The 22,679-nt window shown below is 41.4% G+C and overlaps 1 protein-coding gene across 8 annotated transcripts in view; it reads right to left on the minus strand.

Moving 5' to 3' along the window:
• prdm16 (PR domain containing 16) overlaps window positions 1-22,679 on the minus strand; it is a 193,157-nt gene that overhangs the window by 125,608 nt on the left and 44,870 nt on the right. The window contains exon 1 of one of the 8 annotated variants that reach the window (XM_058083291.1): window positions 17,939-18,201. The exons of the other annotated variants lie outside the window; for them this stretch is intronic. Coding sequence (XP_057939274.1) covers window positions 17,939-17,975 — 37 coding nt within the window. The 5' untranslated portion in view covers window positions 17,976-18,201. Of the gene's footprint in view, window positions 1-17,938; window positions 18,202-22,679 lie in introns of those variants that run through there. 8 annotated transcript variants of the gene reach the window in all.

Raw genomic sequence — 22,679 nt, forward strand, 5'->3', positions numbered from 1 at the left:
ATTATATCACTTGCCAACCAGCTGAAGCAAGCAGTCACAACACCGTCTGTGACTGATGCACAATCGTGCCCATAGTCTTGTGAAATGCATTGTGTAGTTATGAACAAGTTTAAGATTGCGAGGTGCATTCAGCTGAAATAAGCACGGTAAAATCACAGCACAGGTGGCATGCCCATCACAAGTGGGAAATTTCTAGTTTACACTCACATTCATATCTATGGACAGTTTAGAGTTGACAATTAACCTAACCTGCATGTTTGTAGAATGTGGGAGGAAACCAGAGTACCCATGCACGGACGCATGGGGAGAACGTGCAAACTCCACACAGAGATGCTCAAGCGGAGATTGGAACCCAGATTTTCCTGATCTCCTGAGTACCAAATTATGTTCAATGTAATTATGTTCCTGCTAGGCTGGAAGTTTTGAGCTGAGCATGTTTCCATATCCAAACCACACGACGGGACAATCCTAAGCCAGCGGTACAATATGAAAAAGTACATTCTGCCATAATTACAGAAGAGAAAGACGTTGGCCATGTTTGACATGACAAACCCCAGATGAATATTGGAGTCTGTGTGATGGATAGTGATGTGGATAATGAGAAAGACTCAAGGTACAAACCAAAGGAGGACTGATAAAGAGATGTGGAAGTGTTGTTAGATTAAGACCAAACACACAGAAAGAAAGTCGGTGTGCACAGAGCATAAAAACAAAAGAGAAGAAAATAAAATGTCCAGTCTTTCCCTAAAGATGCTGTGCAAAATGCCCTCTCTGTCTCTCATTCAGGCAGAATATCAAATTCAATCTGATTGGATCTCAATCTCAGGAGGCCATTTTCCCAGAGAATGGAAGAATTTTTGGCTCATCTTTTGTGCAGCACGCCTGCGGCCTTTTTGTCTTTCTACACAACCCCTTTTGGTCATCTTTCTCCCCTCAATCCAGTCATTTTTTTTCTTTCCCATCTTTCGAAATAGTATTCTTAACGAGTGTGGGCCCATCCCTGTTCCCAGCTATGAAAACAGGCCCTGGTGGCCGAAGATGCTGAGAGAATGTGGTTATTACAGTGCACACACACACACACACACACACACACAAGCACACACATGCAGAGGCCCCTTTCTGGTAATTTGGTAAATGATGCCCCAAACTAAGCTTGGACGAAGAAATGAGTCCAAGATTTCTTCTTCTCGTCATCATCATCATTCCTCAATAGGCTCATGAGTCAGCCCGGGTGACATTATTTGTTCCAGAGAAAACAATTTTCACTGTCAAGTCTCCCCTTCTTGGTCTCTGTCTGTTATTTTTGCTTTTCTTATCTTGGACTTTGTGCCTGTTTTGGTCCAGCTGCAAATGGCATCTGAGATCTTTCCTCTTTTGTGCCTCTGCATGTGTAACCTTCTGTACTCAATACACACTCCCTGCCCATTTCCTTTTTCCATGGGCAAGCGCTTCTTTTTAAGGAGCAGACCCAAGTAGTTCAACAATACAACAAAACAACATGGTTCTAATTTGCTAAGACATGTTTCATTTCTGACCTCACTTCAGATAACCATCTTGTTTTGGTATTTTTTTTAGATGTCTCGTTTCCACTGTCATATTTCTATCTATGCTGTAGATGAGCCCAGCCTATTTGTGAGGGGTGCACTCATGGACTTTTGCGGTCAAAATGACCAAAATGTTTGCATTTACTTTGTAGATTCCATAAATAAACTGCCTCCAGCCAAAATGATGTGCTACTCCTCAGGAACCTATCAGAGAGGCTTTCAATGATGATGTATTTGGAGGACTTTCTTGAGAGATTAAGAGTGACACCAGCACTGAAGAAACAGCAGGCCAGGCAGACAGTACATTTTTAACTTTTTAGCAAAATGGGACACCATGACGAAACAGTTCAATTTGCGCGCTCGGGTAAAGTCAGAGTGTAAAAAAAAAAACTTGACAAGCACAGCACACACTGCTGCCAACCCAGAAAGCCACAAATATGAGCGTGTTCTCTGAGAAGTTGACCATGTAAAAACAAAAGTGGCTGGCAGCAGGCAGCTGAGGGACGAGGCATGGGACAAAAAGAAGGATGGAAAAAGGAGGATGGATCTCATTTGGGTGAGAGGTGAATACGAAGCCAGCGAGGGCACTCACGCGATTGTGACGTATGTTGTATACAATCCTCCTATCAACATTTCCATGCTTGAAAACCATTCAGAACATGCATGAACTTACGGTGGTGTATCCCAATTTCTTTCTTTCTTTGTCTTTTTTTTAGTTTGGGATGTTTTTCTGCAGCTTAAAACTCAACCAATGACCCTTCCATGGCCACAAAACCTGCAGAGCCAATTTGATTAACCACCACTCTTTCTTCCAATGCAGCCTCAGGTAATGAGCAATGTCTGGAAGTAAGTGGAGGGGGGGCAGATAAGAGAGGTCTATGGGGTGTGTGTGTGTGTGTGTGTTTAAGGGGGTGAGGGACCCTCCAAACTTCAAAGGTTTCATATTGGATACAAAGCACACGTTATGAGGAGCAGGCAGATCTAATGTTCCTATAAAAGGGGGAAATGCAGACAATCAGGAGTTGAGGGTAAACTACTTTTGACCCCACTTTTACCTGTTTAACCCCACCCTACTTCCCTTCCACCCCCTTTTGCTCCAGATCTGATAAAGCCACAGTGAAGGGAGCCTCCATTTGTTGAGCAACACTGTCATGACAATGAGAAACACAAAGCACAACCTGCCTTCAATTGGAAACGGATCCGCGGTGGAGGATTCAGAGGAAGAGTGAAAAATAATTGAATCAAGGCTGTTGGGGGGACAGATGAATGCTATTATTGATACTTCCATTGAGCCAAGAAAGTGAAGGAATGATCTGTCTGATCAGTCATCAGTCTTTTGTTATAATGAACACTCAATGTATAAATGTGCACAATGTTAGCCATCCAATACAAGTAGAGATGCTATATTGGCTTTCTTGCATAGAGCCGATACAAATTGCGGCAATGGCAAAATTGTTCTCCTCCTGCTCCCTTAATTATGTCTCACATTCAAAATAAATGAAATGTAATCCGATATATGGGGCAGCGATAAGTATTATCCATCTATCCGTTTTCTATGCAGCTTATCCTCAGTAGGGTCGTGGGTATGCTGGAGACTATTTTCTCCATCTAAGGTCTCCCATGAACCCAGTAACACCACAAAATGAAAAAGGTGCAAATGCAGATCCATTCTTTCCCATTCTTTATTTTCCCCGAGAAGAAAAACAGAAGAAATGTGTCATTCTCCAGCTTTCCAAGGGGCCAATTATCTGAGGCGTAATGTTGTTATTTTATTGTTTCTCTCTGAAAGGATGCCAGCTAAATCACTTGCTGTCTTGGTAACTGCTCTCATGGACGGAGAAGCATTTAAATGCCGTCACTCGCTGGCTGCCAGTTTTGGGCACTGGACTACAAATTCACAGTTATGCATTAGGAGGTGTGTGCAATGAGCTAACCTGCATTAAACTTCCTGTAAGCAAGAGAGACAATTATTACTGTGCCCTGCAATAAAATGATCTAAAAATCTTTTCATTTAAAACCATAGCATTCTAGCAGAGGCAAGTTCTGTTTGTGTTAAACAGACAATTTCTGACTCTCAAGAAATACCAACATTTTGCTGTATAGGCCGCTAAATTTGGAGGAAATGACCCTTTGTACATAGATAATTTGGACATAAATAAGCTGCCATTTAATAAGATGCCATATTGTGGCACATTGGAAATTGCAGGAGGTCATTACTCAATGTAACAGTCTGACTCACGATGTCATCAGACAAAGAACACAAAACTTATCACACAGCAACGTCATATTCAACAGGAATACCTAATAAGTATGGTGTGACAATGTCGCCTCTGTCCACCAGAGGGAGCGAGAGGTGCCCAGAGCTCAGAAGGAGGCTGACGTCATTGCAGCCCCTTATGAATATGGTGTTCAGATGCAATGCATTAAAACTTGTTTGTATATTTCTTGGGTATACCTTTGACAATCTTTAGCTATTCTTCTTTAGTGCAGCTACTTAACGCTAAACATGACGTGGTAAGTAGCCAACTGTACAACCAAAAAGCACAACATTAATCTAATATTGCTACCTCTACCAAAGGGAGAATACTTACTGTCGTACTTTTGGACAAATAAACTCAAATAAACTGAGTGTATGTGCCTAAATAAAACGGCAAGTCATTTACTTCTGTGACACCAGGATATTATGTCAGTTTTGTAATTACTTGTGAATGAACACGGTGGAAACCGTGTGGAAACCCAACAAGAAGGAGAAAGTTGAACTCACCATGTCTCATCTGTTTGTCTGTCTGTGTCGACCAACAGACAAGCAAGCATGTTTATGTATGTGAGAAAACATGTCTACGCACCAAACATGTGGTCCAAGATAGGAAATACACACATATGGACAGAAACTGTGAGCCAGCTGCTATTTGACACAGCACCATGTGTAAATAAACACCAACAGAGCTTTCCAGCCAAACAAAACCAATTTTGCAGGCTCTCCAAACACACTTGGACCAATGGTGACATTGGCCTTTTCTTTTCTTTAGAGGAACTGCCCAATTAATATGTCACCACAAGTCATGACCACAAGACCCTGCTAAAATAAGTGGGCCACTTCAGCTCTGGCCTCTGGAGAGAGAGAGACGGGTGAGGAACACAAATTGCCCTCTTTAGAGTAAAAGAGTCATCCAAAGAGCAAATACGCGCTAAGCGAGCACCTGCAGCAAAAAATAAAAAATAAAATGTCTATTTTCCCCAGCCTGCTTGCACTCATTGATTCATGAGCAACCTGTAAAAACAATTCTGTTTATGTAATTTCATCATCCTATTTCATCATGTATTCCCATCAGGTTTAACCAAGACGACTTTCCGAGCCGACACTCCAGGGTTTCCCAACTTTGGGTCAGGATTCCGAGTCAATTTGCATTGTTGAAAAACTATGTGCATGAGCCAAATGTGTGCGTGAAAGTCAGTTCATGTGTGGGTGTGCGTGTGTGTGCACACATGAGTGCATGTGTATGTGTCGCTTGGTAGACCCAAATGGGAAGGTGGGTCAAGCGGACAGGAAGTGTTAAGTGAGAGTTCTGGTTGCAAGAATCAGACAGCGGCACATTTAGCAGCAAACAGGTAAAGTCCAGGTTTTCTTAGGCCACATAAAATCAGGTGAATAATAATAATCTGACATTGGTCACATGTGCCTTAGGGCAGTGGTTCTTTTCAGTGGCATACTCCTTCAGATTTGAGTGCATTACGTAAATTTCAGTGATTGAAACGCCTACTTTGGGAGCCCAGACCTTAGAGAATTCAACCAGCATTGAACCACATCTCGCCTCTAATACTAACCTAATAAAACATTACCCATCTATTCCGTCCCTGCTAAGTCAGTGCAGCCTCACACACAGATAGAGTTATAAAGGATAGAAGGATAAAGCAAGTTTTCTCGATTAAGGTGCAAAGGAAGGATACGGTGATACAGATGAAAAAGAAGCACCGAGTGCAAATACAGCTCAAATTGTGTCAATGGGAGAAGACAAGCAACGCGGGAAGCGTGTGGGCCTGCTGCTAATTTCCCGCCCCTAGTGCAGTAATCTGAGGGGAAGATTAAGGTAGAGGAGTTATTCTTGACTATTTTATTAAGAGGTGCTTTAGGCGCTGGAAGAAGGGGCTTTAGCGCTCCTCCAGCAGCGTGCCATACAATACAAGACAAACATTTGCTGTTATTTCACCAAAGTACTCTCAGATGTGCTGAGTCGGGTCCCTCGCTTTGTGCTGCAGAAAAACCATGAATCAAAGTTCCCTGCTGTTTTCTGAAAACAAAAAAATGTGGCCTTCTCTTCTGGGGGTCCTGCCCTGAGACAATGTCCAGTAGATACATTACATGCCAAAAGTAGCCATGATTAACCTCTGCAATGTTTTCATGAAAATAGAGGGTTAACAGAAAAGACAGCTCAAAATATAATAATAATAATAATAATAATAATAATAATAATAATAATAATAATAATAATAATAATAATAATAATAATAATATATAATAGTTATTATTATTATTATATATGCAATACAATACAATATTACAATACAATATTTATTGTATTGGGAAAATATTAATGAGGAAAATAATTTCTATACACAATACAAAACTTTAGTGATGTAACAGACCAGAGCCACATGGATGCGATCCTTTTTTTGTACATTACAGAGGTACAGATTATAAAGGGGAGAAAAAACTACTATAATAGCTTCTTGTCCGACTGCCTTCATGTCATTTAGTTTATGCTCATCATGGTCGAAATGGTGAGGAAGCAAGCAGTCCAGTTCATGACATCATCAGATGTCCTGGAGGTGAAGATCTGTGGCTGGGACAAAGCAGAGAGATACTAACAATGGAATGATTCCACCGTTTTACCCAGGTAATTATTTATATACAAACCCAGAAACATAGCTCATTTGCATCCAGACGAACTAAAATAAATCCTAACATAGGTTACACTTTGGCAGACTACGTGTAACAGGTTTGGGTGTGCGTGTGTGTGCAGCCTTTTATTGTGCTGCAGTCAGCATAGGCCAAGCAAGCACTGAATATTTATTGTTTTACTCTCAATGCATTAGAAGGACCCATTTATTGGCACATAACTCACTGACTATTTTGTCACACTATTTTTAATCACCAAGAGTAAATTCACTTTGCAAAATGCAGCATATTTATGTCGCAGAACACGTTTACACATATGCAGCCATGGGAGATTGATCGGGACAATAGTGAGTGGCTTTTGCGCCGTCAAAAAAAATCAATATTAGTGGATTTTTTTAGCAGTAGTCGGATTCAAACTTGCGGCCTTCAGGTCTCCAAAGTCCTTACAGCGGGAATAAACTGCTAAAGAACAGTAAGTTACTCATAATATTCAGATTCTATCCCACAAGTTACATTATAACCTGCTGTATTCTCCCATATCACTGCTTTTCTGTCAAGTTTTACCCAATCCCATGACACTCACTTCGTGGGCTCTGTTGCGTCAACCTATGTTGAAAAAACAATCCTCCTTCCATGTGGCGAGAGGGTACGATTAATAACTGATGCTCAAAAGTCCCAGAGGAGAGGCATTGGCTCACGCAGATGCAAGTCTGTAATAGAGCTATTTGTTTTCCTCAGAAAGCTGTCCCAGTCACCCTCGCTGGGACCATCAGACAGCACAAAGGCCAGCTCTGCATTGGCCAAATCCTCTGGGACAGCCTATTGATTAGGCCTGCAGGCGGGAGAGAACAAATATGCAATTAATTAGATATTTGTGTTTCGGCGTGCGAGTGGATTAACACTCCAGCAACAAACAGTCAATCTGCATTTAATGCAGCGGTCGGATTGTACAAGCCGTCACAATCAAATGCCCCATTTTGGACGCAATTGCTAAAATTGGGCGAATGAAAGTACCTGTAGAAGGAATAAAGACGTGTTTTAAGATGAAACAGGCTACATATTATTTACTCAAAACAAAACACAGATGCTCTAATGAGGCATTTGAAAATGTCTTAGATTCGTAGATAAGACGTATGGCGATGCATAAAGGCAAAAGTATTGAGACACCTGGACACTGTAAGTAGAGGAAGTAAAAATAGAAGATGAATGTTGCCTCCCCTCCCACATTCCTGCAAGATGCTGGATTTTGTCTGTGGAAAGACCATTTGTAAGGTCAGAGATCAAAGTATTTTTACCTGAGAGAAGTGACAAGGAAACGAGAGATGAGTGTTTTCCTCCATCAAACGTATCTAAACATGGCTCTATGGACCTTTGCGTTGTGCACCGGTCTTGATAAGATTGAGAAAACTTAAATAGTTTTGTCCAAGCACTGATTGTATAACTGCAATTTTAAAAAAAAGGTGCACCACTATATAGTGAATGTAGTGTAGTGTACACGCTCTTCAGCATCATGCTCACATCCGTTCTTTTCCCTCTCCATCATCTCTGTTTTCAACAAGAGCCGTTTGTCGGGGTCAGAAAGCAATTTAAAACCTCCATTAATGAGACTAGAAGACAGGGAGGGAGTGAGAGAGGAGGGAGAAGGAATGGAGAGAAGAATGAGACGAGGTAGTGAGAGAAGAGGAGGATGAGGAAGAGGAGGGAGGGCCAGGCTGGGGTGTCAGCCATCAAAGCAGGCCAGGAGAAAAGAAGCCAGGTGCTGGTTGTGGGAATGTGCTGTCCATGGTTCCAGGGACCAGGGAGCTGGTGGGGGCCACAAGGTGGGGGTGAGCAGGCTGGTAATTAGCCAAGCCTGAAGGAGAGGGAAAGAGGGCCCTCCGGGGCCAGCGGGGACAGCCCCTCCGAGAGGATACCATTTGCACTTCTACGGGAGCCGCCAGCCTTGGGCCACAAAGAAGGGGAAAAGGGGAACTATGGCATCCTTTATCAGGCCGGACAAAGACGCCGCATCTTTTCAAAGGAGACCGGAGAGAGAAAGAGAACCTCCAGTGTTCCAGAGGACATGGAAAAACACAGGGGAAGAAAGAATCCTTGGACTGATCAGGAGTGAGAGAGTGCCAGTGTGTGGGTTGCGGAGCAAGACGGGAGGTTACGGTCATGCTGTGACCCAGTCAGTCCTCTGAGGCATCAGAAATCCACTCATGTCCACCCGCACCACACACAGAGTTACTAGACTTGATTCCTCGGGCAGAACAAACATGCTGCCTTTTCAAGCTGTAACAGTATTAAAAAGTTACTTTTTCGTGAAGAAAGCTGTATCTGGGCACCCTCCATTTTGACATTATCAGAGCATCTTAAGAGATCTGCCCCCACGTCGAGTGAGGGAAAGTGGAGGTCACTGACATTACTTTTACCTATTTACCTTTGGGGGGCGTCTGCACGTCTGCTGAATGGTGGCCTTTGAGGCTGCAAGGCTTTGTGCCCAAGTTGGAGAGCAGCCTGACAGTCTCTGCTGAGTGAAGGCCAAATGTCAGACGGGTCATGTGATAAGGCATTTCAGAACTACGTTTAGGGCCTCTCACTGAAGAGGCTTGAAGAACCTCAAGATGCCCCCTCGCTCCCTCTTTTTCTCCTCTTCCTTTCTTTTCTCTCCCCCTCTCTGTCCCCACTCTCTGGACACAAAATGCCATTTGTTGTCCGTCAGTCAGTAGCGCAGGGCCTGGGCCGGACTCAGTGCTGAAAGCTCCATTCACACACCCTCTCACCCAGGGATGTTTTTGCAATTTAATATTTTCACACGCAGGCTGCTTCGCCGTTACTTTGGAACCGTAGACTTGGCAGGATGAGGCTGGGGGGTTGCGGGGGGGGCTCTGAGACAGAGGGGCTGAGAGGGTGAGTAGGAGGGGGTCAGCACAAGGGAATGGTAGTGTTGGTAAAGGGGAAGACGGCTAATGGACCGTCTTGAAATGTTTCAGCCAAGCCCCCGACAACATCTACAAACAAGTACACACACACCCATGATCCCACACATCACACACACACACATTCTGACCAACTCATCACTTCAAAAACAATCTGACTCTTGGTTAATGAGGGCTGGGGGCTCTTATTTCATTCATTCGTCACACGATCCTAACCGAGGCTTTCCTCCATCACCATCACTCAGATTGTTGTGCAACATCTTTTAGGGTCCGTTTACATCACCCCGTTTTAAGTAAAAAGTAAAAAGAAATGTCTTGTTTTGGCTGTTAGCTTACATATCAGAGATCACATGTATGAATATAGCTTTTAAACCGATGGGAGGATCTCCCAATGAATGTTCTAAACTGCTCTTTCAATGCAGTGCTATATTGAGCAGAATCATGCTAGGTCAACTTCATAGCTAACATAAAGTCATATTGTTTATATGGACCAGCCAGGACACCCCTCATGGTAGTTTAGCACTAGCTTGGCTGCTATCGTCACAGTTAGCTGCAATAAGTGTGCAAACCTTTAGGCACACCAATAAGATTTGTTTATAGTCTTGTAAAATAATTGTTGTGGCTTATTTTGGCTTCTGACCGTGTGTCAGTTTGAAATACACGTAAGCTTAGATGAACACCAGGAGCCATAAACTCACTGTGGATGCAGATTGAACACCTTAAAGCCCATAGTAGCAAGTAGAACTAGTAGTAATTAGTATAAGCTTAGCCAACAGTACATTTTGTTCAAATGGGTATTAAAACTTAATAATGTCAATTTATTCCGCACACCACATTCTACTTAATGAAAGTGAAAAACACTAGTTGAGGAACTTTTCTCCGGGGAGGTTCCGTAATCAACATGCCAGCAGCTTTCTTTTATAAATAAACAGCAGCCAGTTATATGGGCCTAATTATGTTGCAGCGTGGAGGAGCTAAGAAAAGAAACTTACATCAGTAATGTAGCAGAGCCAATTTTCGTGGTCAGCGGCGCTCGAGAGAAGTGGCCAAATACGCATAAAGGCATTCATCTGGAGGGGCTAACACCCCACTTCCCCTCCTCACTCTGTCCATGATTGTGGCAAAGAAAGTTATCCCAAGTATTAAACAAATATAGGGGCCGCTGAGGCCTCCGCTCATGCGCCTGACAGGGTCATTGGATAATGACAGCTCAATTACTGTGAATCTTCTTGTCCGCCGCCCAGCCAGTACAATCCTCAAACCCTCCCTACCCGGAGCGGCAAATTTGTCAAACTCACCAAAACGATGGGCTTGACAGTGTAATCGCTAACCATCCCCACCAACATGAAAGAGGTCTTTATCTGGCCAAATCAAAGAACCTGATCTGAGAGAGAAAAGAAGGGGGGGGTGACCGGACAGAAACGTCTCACTCTGCCCCCGTGAGACGTGGAGATGTCTCTAATCCGCTTTAATGAGACACAGCGAGCACATCTTTGCAGTAATGATGAAACCCAGTGAGAACCTTAGTGAAGAGGAGGAGGGAGGGAGGGAGAGAAAGAGGAGCAGGGGAGATAGAAGTGAAGATGGAGCCAAGGCTTTGAACTGGCGGCCCAATGAAAACAGAAGAACGCTGAGGGAGTTTGAGAGCCACGCTGCCTTCACACACTGTGGGCTATTTAAGGGGCAGACGGACAAATAACTCAGGGGAGGGCGGTTTATCTGCTTATCATATCCGGACAACACGAGCATCATCAACAATGTCAGACTACAACTGGGGACATGTCCACACGTATGCCGTTATATACTATCCATACAGGAAAATTCATTTATAATCAAATTTATATTGTTGTAGTGATTATCCCAAACATTAATAGGGTAGAAATACATAGACATGATCCAAAAGTCAAAAATACTACAGTATTGTGGTAAACTGTGAAAACCAAGCTGCACTGAAAGCCTCATTCGCAACAAACAACAGTAATGGAGGAGAATGAGAATGACTTGTATTTACTTCTCGGCTGTGAGTGTTGACCACAATCAGGAGTCAAATTGGATTAAAAAAATTAAACTGAAGGCGAGATAAGAAAACTGACTGTCGCACCAAAGTGGGAACTGTGGAGTATAATACTGGATGTTAATTCATGACAAAAATTTGATTTAAAATGTTGTCAATAGTATTGATTATCAACACTAATTTGTCGGATATATATCGTAAAATTTGTTATCATGACAGACCTAGGTGCAAGACTCCAACTGTGTCCAACTACTTTTGTTTTGAAATCATTAAAAAGTTTCAGCATTTGATAAAGACAGCACTTAATTCAAGAAATACGTCATAGAAAAAAAGTAAAGTAAGTAAAAGTGACGTTAAATGTTCATTTATCTCTTGTTTAACACTGTTTTCTGCATATAAAACTGTAATAGTAAAACTATTAAAATATGTTTTGTGTTAGCATTTTCGCCTGTCTGGAAAGGCTTCATTAGTTTTGCATTATTGCTTATGGGAAAAATTCATTTGGCCAGTGTCCGTTTCGGTTAGAGTCGGACCTTCTGGAACAAATCCGTACAATTCCACTGTATTTCATGATTTATTTAACAACACTCTCCACAAAGTTTTGTGGAACTTACTTGAGTGAGTTCAACAAAAGCGATAAAGTATCCAAGTTGTCAACCTACACAAACATTTTGGAGAAGGAAAGAAGGTGGCACCGGGGACAAGAGGTTGAGGATCAAATAAAAAGAGCCAAGTCAGGACAAACGAAGAAATAAAAGGAAAAAATAGGCAAAAGAGGGAGAAAGTGACCTGGCTAATGCCAAACAAATCGGGATTAGACCCAGATAAGACTAGTCACAATGCTGAGCAATCCCCAGGATACCAGGACGTGGAGGGAATCATGAGGGCTGCTCCAACAAGCTCATTAGGACTCCACACATTTGCCCCTCGTCTGGCAAACAGCATGCACGTCTTAACAGTGGGTGGTGCAAAACTCACGCCAGACACGCACACAGAAGGAAAAAGAGAGAGAGAAAGAGACGGAGAGCAAATCAAATTTATTTTGATGAGATGAACTGATAATCAATTGATAACTGCGCTGGTTAGCTAATGTATTCAAGATATTTATTGATATTGTTTAACACCCAAATCGCATCTGTTTACATAATAGATTTAGACATTTCCGCTTAAAAAGATTTACATTTTTAAAACATTTAAGTTGCAAAAAGTGCATCTTCAGTGCCATAAAAAGAAAGTGACATGAAAAGTCAATTTCTGCTCATGTTCATGGAATTTGTCTACATGCATGCATCAAACCAAAACATTTTATGTAATAACTGCAGACATAAAATAAAATGAATGTATTGGAAGGCGTACAGGCGTTCAGATACAACCAGCTTATGGACACACTGCATGTTCTGATAAACTACCGTTTCGCCATTATTCTGCATACATTTCCTATTTTGACCGTATCTTGGAAACTATAGCCAGCCTTCAGTTCTGATTTACTTTTTCTTTATTAATGACCGAAACCAAGAAAAAATTCCCTACTTTTGTTCCGGAAGCATTTTGCTTGCAGACCAGTGTTTTTAAACAAAAACCCTGCCCCTTTTGCTGGCTGAAGGGTACAAGGAAAGGAGGATGGGGGTTGCTACAAAAGAAAACATTACGAGTACATCTAAAACTGCCAAATGATGTTTTCACAAACACAGCAGATGAGGTCATGGAGCAAGGCGGGAAAGAGGGATAGCCTATTTGCCAACTGGATAATGTGAGGTCAGCGTATCAGCGGGATTTGGAGCCATGTGCAAGAGCTTAATGCTTCATGGTATTTGTATGTCAACTAAATATGCAACTTAGCCAGCACCACACTGAAGGAAGAGTGTGTGGATGAGGCGCCCACCCATCGATGTGCCACACTCAACAAGGGTCAGAAGTCAATGGTAGGTCCTCCAACAACTGTACAAAGTACAGTTATGAACACAAACCAAGGTTGTATGGTTTGAAATGATGCTTTAAACCTCCCGTGGATGGAGTGCTCCCACAACACATCTCCCCATTGCATGTTGCCTACGGGTACCAGCCCCCGGCCTTCCCTTCACCGGAATCCAAGGCAGCCGTGCCCTCGGTGTCGGCCCATCTGAGATGTGCCTGCCTAGCCTGGCGCAACACCCGGGGCGCCCTTTTACACACGGCCAAGCGGAATCAACAACTGGCCAACCATCATTGCTCGGTCGCTTCCAACTACAAGATGAGCGGGGGGGTACTGTCATGTTCCACCGCCAGGCCCTTCCTGTCCTCTGTTCTTCCCTGCCTTCTCCTGGGTGTGAGTGTTGCTCTGTGCATGGTTCCTCTTATGTTTTCTTTGTTCTTAGCGCCATCGCTTTTTGTTGCATTGAAGACCACTTCACCTGCACACCTGCCTCCTTCCTCTGCATCTGGGAGCCAGCCCTAGTCCGCACACAACAAGTTTTGAGCCATCCCAAACTTCTTGTAGGGCTCACTTCCAAATGCGCAAACCTCATTATCTGAAACTTTGGCATCGTTTAACCCAAGAATATTACATTTGAACTACATTTATAGGTCAGAAAAGTGGAAAAAGCATAATACGTCCCCTTAGAGACACACACACGCACACACATAGGCAGCCACAACTCATGCTGTTTGGTTGACATTTGCAGGAAACCTTTCTCGTTTGTGATTGACTGAGGTTAAATCCTATCATTGCCTCTAATCTTGTCGTCACTAAATGAAACAGAAAGCTTTGGAAGGGAGCGCAAGAGTCACTTTTACCACTAAAACTAAAACTTTTATTGAACCCTGACATTCAAACACAGATAGAAATACAACGGCTGAATAAAAATGAGATTGATTGACACAGAGAGGCATCTAATAGTTTTATGGATTACCCTATTGATTGGCATGACAGTAAACATATTACAATACAGTGTAGTTCTAATACCGTTTCACTGGATGTCACTAGATTTTGCAGCTGTGCCTAATGTCGTGTCCTATGAGTGGAGTGTGAGACGTGGACCTTGATATTCTGTTGCTCTGCTTCTTGTTCCGACATGACGGTAATGTCTGAAATCTTGTTGGGTTTTTTTAAACATCTAATGGCACATGTGTGTCCAGTTTAGAGAGCTATCCTGGGCAAAGCAGCACCATTAGAGAAGAGTGACTGAATCACTGTGGAAGTATGAAGTATGAAAAACAATGAGTGTGTGAGTAAGAGAGTTGTAAAAGTGACTAAAAATTTAATATTCTAATAAATGCAGATAGCCAGAATTGACAGTAGGTGAGTCATCATGTATTCACATTTCTCTAATTTACACAAAATTGAAAGAGACCTTCGGGCTTCGAGACAAGCGAGTGGAAATGTGACCTGCACATTTACTTTAAAAGTCTGCTCTTTCAATCTGAAGTTATACTTACAGTACATAAAGCAATTCATATCATTTTATGTGAATCAAATGAAGACCATATGCTACAGAACCAGACACCACTTTGGATTTACTGGAAGTGCAAAGGTAACTTTTCTCAATTTAAAGAAGGAAAAAAAAGTTCCTTTTGACAAGTTACAAAGTGGCAAAATCATTGTAAGATTTAATATCATCCACCAGATCAGAATAGAATAATTGTGCGTTCAGTGAAGGAGCTCTTTGGGGAAGTCCACACAACGTCACATGTACAGATGTGACGGGATGAGAAACTGACATTCCCCAAAACCGCATACTTGTTTTTTTTTTAATGAAATGCTTAAAACGCCCAAAATGTCAGGGAATAATTGAAACTAAGCTAATATCACAGAGACACTGTCCTTCTTTACATAAAACATTATTACTGTAACAACTACTGTATATAAGTGAAGGTTTCTAGAGAGCACACAAGCATGATATTGCTTTTGACTTTATAACCAGTGAACTCCAACACTATAATGAAGACGACCACACTCGGATTAAATAAAACCATTTCAAACCTAAATCAAACTGTGTTGGAACACTAAAGACACATTCAACACAATGTGTGTGTTCAGCGAGGGATGGGGACCTGCATAATGGGGGGTGGGTGAGGGGGGGGCGAGCTCAGCCAGAGGTTACACCACTGGATTTAAAGTGTTATGGGTTGGGCCTTGTTACTTCTGTCAAAACAATCATCAAATGCGTCAGAGGCAAGTTCATGACTGCAGATTCGTCTATCAGCAACCTTATAACTTCACATTTAAGCTACACTTCAATCAATCTGGCAATAGCACGCCAAAAAAATGCCATAACATAAGCAGCGTGACGAGACTACTTGTGCACATTCAGCACACACACAAAAAACACAACATGTATTCTATACATATACATATACATATACAGTATTATCAATTTGGGAGTGCAGACACAAACAAACACAAGCCATTGATAATCAATAGCTTGGTTAAATTGTGGCCAGAATCATTGAACACCTTCTGGGTCCTCATGTGGAGAAAAACTGTTACATCTTAATTAGTTCAAGTGTGTGCATGTTACACACTGACAAACATAAACTACACACACAGTCAACTGGTCTTAATTGAGCCAAACTCCAATGCAGAGATATGGACCAAGTCAAATATCATAATAAAAAAACTCAAGTAAAATACACTTTGTGTGTGTGTGTGTGTGTGTGTGTGTGTGTGTGTGTGTGTGTGTGTGTGTGTGTGTGTGTGTGTGTGTGTGCGTGTGTGCGTGTCGGTGTGGTGTGTGTGTGTGTAGTGTGTGTGTGTCGAAATTATAGTAACTGAGACTAGAAAAGCACAAAACACAGACTTTCAATACAAATACAAATACTGTAATAGGATTTAAAAATGCAATTGCAGTTCTAGATGATTTATGAAACAATATTATAGTTCATCTTCCTGACTGTAACAGCAGCACTCTACGGATCAGCTTCCATCGAAATGCAACACACACACACACACACCTACACAAATATGCAACATGTGGACATTTTCCGTTTCCGGGCACCGCGGCCTTTAGTTGAACGTGTGCGTGGGGGGCTGCCGGTTCAATGTGGGGAAAAAAACAAAATGGGAGTTAAAATGTAGAAACATCGACGAAAACACGCGCGCGCGCGCGCACACACACACACAGTGCACAGTGTGAAAGTGCATGTGCAGCTGACTATTTCACATGTCCCATTCAAAAGTTTGAAATGATTTTCATTTTGTCCATGCCTGCTGCCACTCAATGTGAGGTCTGCACCACGCATGCAACTGATGTGGAATCGGTGCAGGAGTATCTGTGTTCATTAGCACCAGGATCAACAGACTATCAACTTGGGCTATTTGGAGATCAGGACCAAGAGCAACCGCTGGCAAGAAGCAGGATGCTCAACACCTTTAAGCAATTATATACTAAGCAGAGCAATTAGCCCCCTTTGCCCTTTTTTTTTTGCCTTCCTTCCTTTCGTTTCGTCTTAGAACTTAAAAAACGCTCTCCTGGTAAAAGAATAATACTGTTCAATAAAATGATGACTATTTAATTCTAATACTACATTTCAGACAGAAATTAAACTTGAAATTGATTTTTTTAAGTACCTGTAATATGGGTTGTTAATTGTACTCTAATTTTATACAATTTTAGCAGTAAGTGAAATTGAGTTTGACATTGTTACAGGACTGCTCAACGTTATTTAAGAGGCCTTGCAGTTCATTTCTAGGAAATTAACAAGGCTAATAATTAAATTGGTTTATAATACCAAGCATCAAAATAATAACACAGAAAATCTAAAATAACAATTTCAAAATAAATGTTATAATTATAGGACTGGGTATTTCTACTAAACTGTGAACTATGAGTAGAATTAATGCAGTACAAATACAACAACCATACAAAGTCATAATTAGGCCAATCATCATCATTTGGTCATTACCTTCTTAACGATTAAATCAAATGAACCTGAAGGGTGCATTCACGGCGAAAAATATACGATCATTGTAATTAATAGAAATCAATAACAATATGAAATACATTCCCAACAAGAGCACAAAAACGAATGCGCCAATGTCTAAATGTGACGCACACAGCGCACTAAAGTGCATGTTTGCGTCTCTCAGATGAAGTAGGTCTGCTGAAGGAAAGCGTGCACTGCTGTGTGCATGCCGTGTGTGCGTGGGACAGTGCCACAGCGCCCACTATTACGCGAGCTGGGAATGTGATTTCACAACACTTTATTCAAAAGGGGGAAAAAAGTTAGGATGCAACTCGGCAAGTTGCATGAACAATCCCGCAATTCCAAACAAAGATATGGAGCCAAAGGTGGACGATTTCAAGGGTGAGATTTGCGTGTTTGTACTTCGAGACGCCGAAGAAGCACCGGCGTCGCTTCTCATCCCACATGAAACTTTACGCACGGAAGAAAACACCGCAAACAAGCAGCAATGTAGCGTCCAAAAACTTATCTGTGAAACAAAAAGTTTCCCCCCCCGCCCCCACCCCCTCTCTGCCATATGACAAATGACAAGGACACTTTTGGACGTCTCGGCGTACACAAGAAGCGCGACTTTTAGGAAGCCGGGCAGGAAAGGGAGAAAAGAGGGAAACGCAGGACCTACTTTTAGCCAGTTTTCTCGCCCTCGCCTTGGATCTCATCTTGTCGCCTTGTAGATTCCTCTCGTCGTCCTCCGTGAGCCCAGAAGCAGCAACAACACTATCTTCATCTCACCAGCATTGTCAGTTTGGACACCTTCGCACATGCGCACAGGCCATTCAATCTGACACCCTCGCCCGGGCCAAAAAACTTTCCAATGTATTCATCATCATCACTTTTTTTCTTGTCCTATCGTCTCCCCTTTAGATCACTTATCTCTTCCCCTCCTCCTCCTCTCCACTACCTCCTCCTCCTCATGCTGCTCTCTCTTCACAGTCTCACCTTCTCTCCCTCCTCCCCCCTTCCTTCCTTACCCCTTCAGCCCCAGCTCCCAGCTCCCAGCCCACCCAGCTCCGCTCCTGCCAGCGCCCACTTCCATTTAACTCAAGGCGGCAACGTGCTTCCCTGCAGCCGACTGACTGTACTCTGCAGCGAGGTAAGGACTCACTCTTGTTATTTTTATTCTTAGCAGCATTCTTATTAATATTGTAACCATTTGCTGACATTCTTGTGTGTCTTTAACCATTTTATTAACGCACAATTTCTCCATTATTTTTGCAGATTGATTGACAATGAGGGAAAAAAAAGTTTGTAATTGGATGTTAATTATTCTTCATGTGTCAAGGAGTTCTTTTTAACTACATGGATGAGCTTTATGGGGTATTACTGCTGAGTGTGTGTGTGTGTGTGTGTGTGGGGTGGGGGGGGGGGGGGGTGGGGGGGGTGTACAGTGCAGTGTTGCCTCCGGGACAAGCAAAAGCCTTTAATGCATGCAGTATGCTTCTTCAAAAAAAAACCCAGAAGATTTCTCTTATTCCCATATTTTTTTATACAACGTTTACGTGTTGCATTTGCAGAAGCTGCTCTTTTATGAATTATGAAAGTGCTAAATGAAAGAAAGTATTTGAGCCCATGCAGGCCTCCGTGACTTAAACCAAGCAGGACTTTGCACCCGTTTGTTTGTTTTTGCTGCAGGCATGAAGAAAACATAATGGCTGCTAAAGTAAGCTGTTTTACATTGAAATCTGCAGAATCATTTCCCCTAATTTTCATGCATGAGACGATAATCCAATGATGATGATGATTATTATTATTACTAGTAATAGTAGTATTATTAATTATTTGATCGCAAAGTCACATTATGCATTATGTATTACACAAAGCTGAATAAAGTCTTGTCAAGCACTGCATTTTAAATTGTGTGCGGTGGGCTGGGCTCCACATGGTGCCTAGGCCTGTAGCCTACATGTCATATGGGAATGGTTTCCGTCTGGGTTTTGGCTAAATAAAGGCGGCTCTGTGTTGGAGCCTATTAAAGATCGGTGATGATGGAGCGACCGCAGTTGGGCTGAAAGGCGCACACATCCTGGAACTGCTCACTCACTAATCCAGACACACCGGGTTTTTTCTCCTTCTTCTTCCTTGTATTATTATTATTATTATTATTATTATTATTATTATTATTATTATTATTATTATTATTATTATTATTATTATTATTATTTTATTTCTCACCAACAATGACAACCACAACAACGAAGTGTTGGCCTATCGGGTCAATGATTAAAATGTCAAGAAAAAGCCACAAGCTCATCCAAGACGTTTCAAGCATGCCGGACTGAAATTGCCACGGGGTGTTTTCCCGAGAGTGAAAGTGAAATAAAGAGTGTGATCATTAATCAATAATAATCAGGATCAATTAGCATAAATTATTGGAGCAAGCCTCGGGAATGTGACACTATTTTTTTCTGTTTTGTAAAATGTGACGTGCATTCATGCACAGCAATGTCTTTGAAAAATTACATTACATGACTAGGAACATATAAAATTGCTTTTTATTCAATTGTTTGTTTCTGGTGTTTTGGTATATATGATATTATATTTTTTATATGTTTTATAGTTTTTTTTATATATGTGATATTTTTCTTTATTCGAGAACACGTTCACATATTTTGTATGAATTCAAGATTGAGCTGTACATTTGACAATAAATAATAATGTGCCGTGCAAAGGTTTGAACGCCTTTGGTGTGTGAGTAGAAGGGGCGACATGCCATCAGTGATGGATTAGTTAATATATCGATTAGATCAGCCTCAAAGACAAATACTGAATAAAGGCTAACAATGAACTACTTTGTCACATGTATTTGCATCATAAACAATTATCCTTGCTAGGAAAAGTGTCCGTGGAGTGTTTATTTGCCCACTTCTCCCTCTTTGGGCTGCTAGAGTGCTGGCTTTACCCAGAAGAGGCAACTCATGGTCAGCCCACCTTGCCGTCAATTCCAGTCATTAGAAGAAAGACACAGCAAACAATAACACTACCCCACCTTATGCATACTGTTATTTGCATTAGTCGATGTGCCTAATATTATGGCAGGCCAGTGCACATAAACACACTCTATTTGGAGTTGCATGGCTCTGTCTGTCAGCTTCAACAAACTAAACATGCTGCGTGTGATCCTCCACACCTTTTCTATACGTGAAGGTCACACTAAGTGCAGCCAAAACCAAAGTAAAAATGTGTAAACATGAAATAGCGAAAGCAGCACATACTGCATGCATGGGCCAACCAATGAGCTGCAAAGCTAGGGGGTGATGGTAGTAATATTAGAAATAATAATTTAAATGGTGCGACATAGCAAACCAATAGCAGCAGCGATTTCGTCCACTGTTTTGTGTGCGTGTTGGAAAAAGGGGGGGGGGGGGGGGTAAAGTATTTTTACTGTGGATTGGTGCGGTCAAGACTGCGGTGACTGAACCACACAGGCACCACGCACGCACACACACACACACACACACACACACAATGAAACCCAAGCTTGATCCGCAGTGAAAAGGCTCCGGGTTTCTGGATTAGACCTTTAGTGGAGATAACATCGGCCCACATTGGACATGTGAGACACCGCGAAGTCCACATGCAGGCCCGCACCGGAGCCCGGAGTCCACTTGGGCTGTGGGGTGTAAATATGGCCAAAGTGAAGTTGCCGTGGTAATTATTAGTCTTTAATTGGCTTCAGGACCTTGGACGTCGACAGGAAAAGGCAAATTTGACCCTAATCCAGCAGGTTTATTTCTACGGTGCTTTTTCAGGCTGCCTATTCTTTGTCAATGCAAATTATTCAACAATTTGTATGACTGAACACGATTGGTCAGATTTTTGCACACACCATATATATATTTTTGTTTTTTTTTATCCCAAAATATGAAAATCATAGGTAGACTGTTGTATATTTTATGGTGCACACTACATAATCAGCACATTTTACATAATTCATCAATTATATTACTAAAACTCCAAATATCAAATCTATAATTGTTACAAAAATTTACAAAATCGAAATTAACAAAATATGACGCCCGACCATATTAATAGTCTTGTTCTGGTGACTGATTTATTAATTTGGTTGAGGGGAACTTACAAACTTCACGAGAAGACACCATGTGATTCTCCCTCAGCCAATCAGCAAAAAAGAAAAATATTACCGTATGATCAGAAAGGACTAAATGAAAATAATATAATGATTACACAATTGATTCGTACAAGTGACATTCATTGTATTCCACTAACTGCATATAGATGTTAGATTTACAGTATTTACATTAATAGAGTATTTTAGAGCGTGCCTCATATAGAATGAATCAAAATAAATACAAAAATGGCGAACATTAAAGTTGTTGACTATAAAACAAGAAGGAATCTGAGAGGGATAATATACTGTCATTTTTTAACAGCAAAGCAGCCAGTGCCATCATCATTAACGTTGTTGTTGTGTTTAATTAATCGCTCGTTAATGTCGCCATCTATTTCCCAGCAGGGCAGACGAGCGAGCAAGTGACAGCAGCGCCAAACAACTGCACATTAAAATATGGCCCGGGGGCTCGGGTGAAAATTACCCTGATGTAGAAATGACCTTAATATGAGGTAATCAATCACGCTGTCTGCCGGGACACTGGGAATCACAATGTTAATCTTTGAGTTTGGAAAATGGCCTGTCATATTTTACAAGTCAGCCAAAGAGCGCGCACACAAACACGCACGCGCGGGACATCGTTAGTTCGTTGCCACATAATTATTTGGATAAAATGCATTCATAGATGGCAAAGGCCAACAAGCCCCAAGGCCTTTTATGGAGCATTTATTAAAATAATATAAAAATAAAAAATATGAAAACACCACACATTGTTTGAGTACAATAAAAATATTGCAAAATCCATTAGTATTAATAGGAATAATCACAAAGAAAAGATCTACATAGAAATGCGGTTTAGACATGTGATGTAATATCATTAAAGAAAAAGTATATACTTATTGTATTAATTTTGACATAGTGAAAAACCACCGTTCTATTATGTAATTTAATCAGCACAATGTTCCATTAAATGTACTAGTCACTGGAAAAAGTTTGGAAAAAAAAACTCAAAAAGGGAAAAGGGATTTATTATTGTTATTATTGTTATTATTGTTATTATTGTTATTATTGTTATTATTGTTATTATTGTTATTATTGTTATTATTGTTATTATTGTTATTATTGTTATTATTATTGGCAGTAATAAAGTACAACAGACAACCTTTGGGTAATTCATCATAAATATAGGACAATGTGTCTGTCGTCTAATTAAAGCAGCTGAGTTAAAATAACTGGTGGAAAGTAACAAGCAGCTGTAAAATGACACAGACAACAATTGTTAAATATGAGGAGT

Source organism: Doryrhamphus excisus, chromosome 10 (genome assembly GCF_030265055.1).
Source record: "Doryrhamphus excisus isolate RoL2022-K1 chromosome 10, RoL_Dexc_1.0, whole genome shotgun sequence".
Classification (NCBI taxonomy): Eukaryota; Metazoa; Chordata; class Actinopteri; order Syngnathiformes; family Syngnathidae; genus Doryrhamphus; species Doryrhamphus excisus.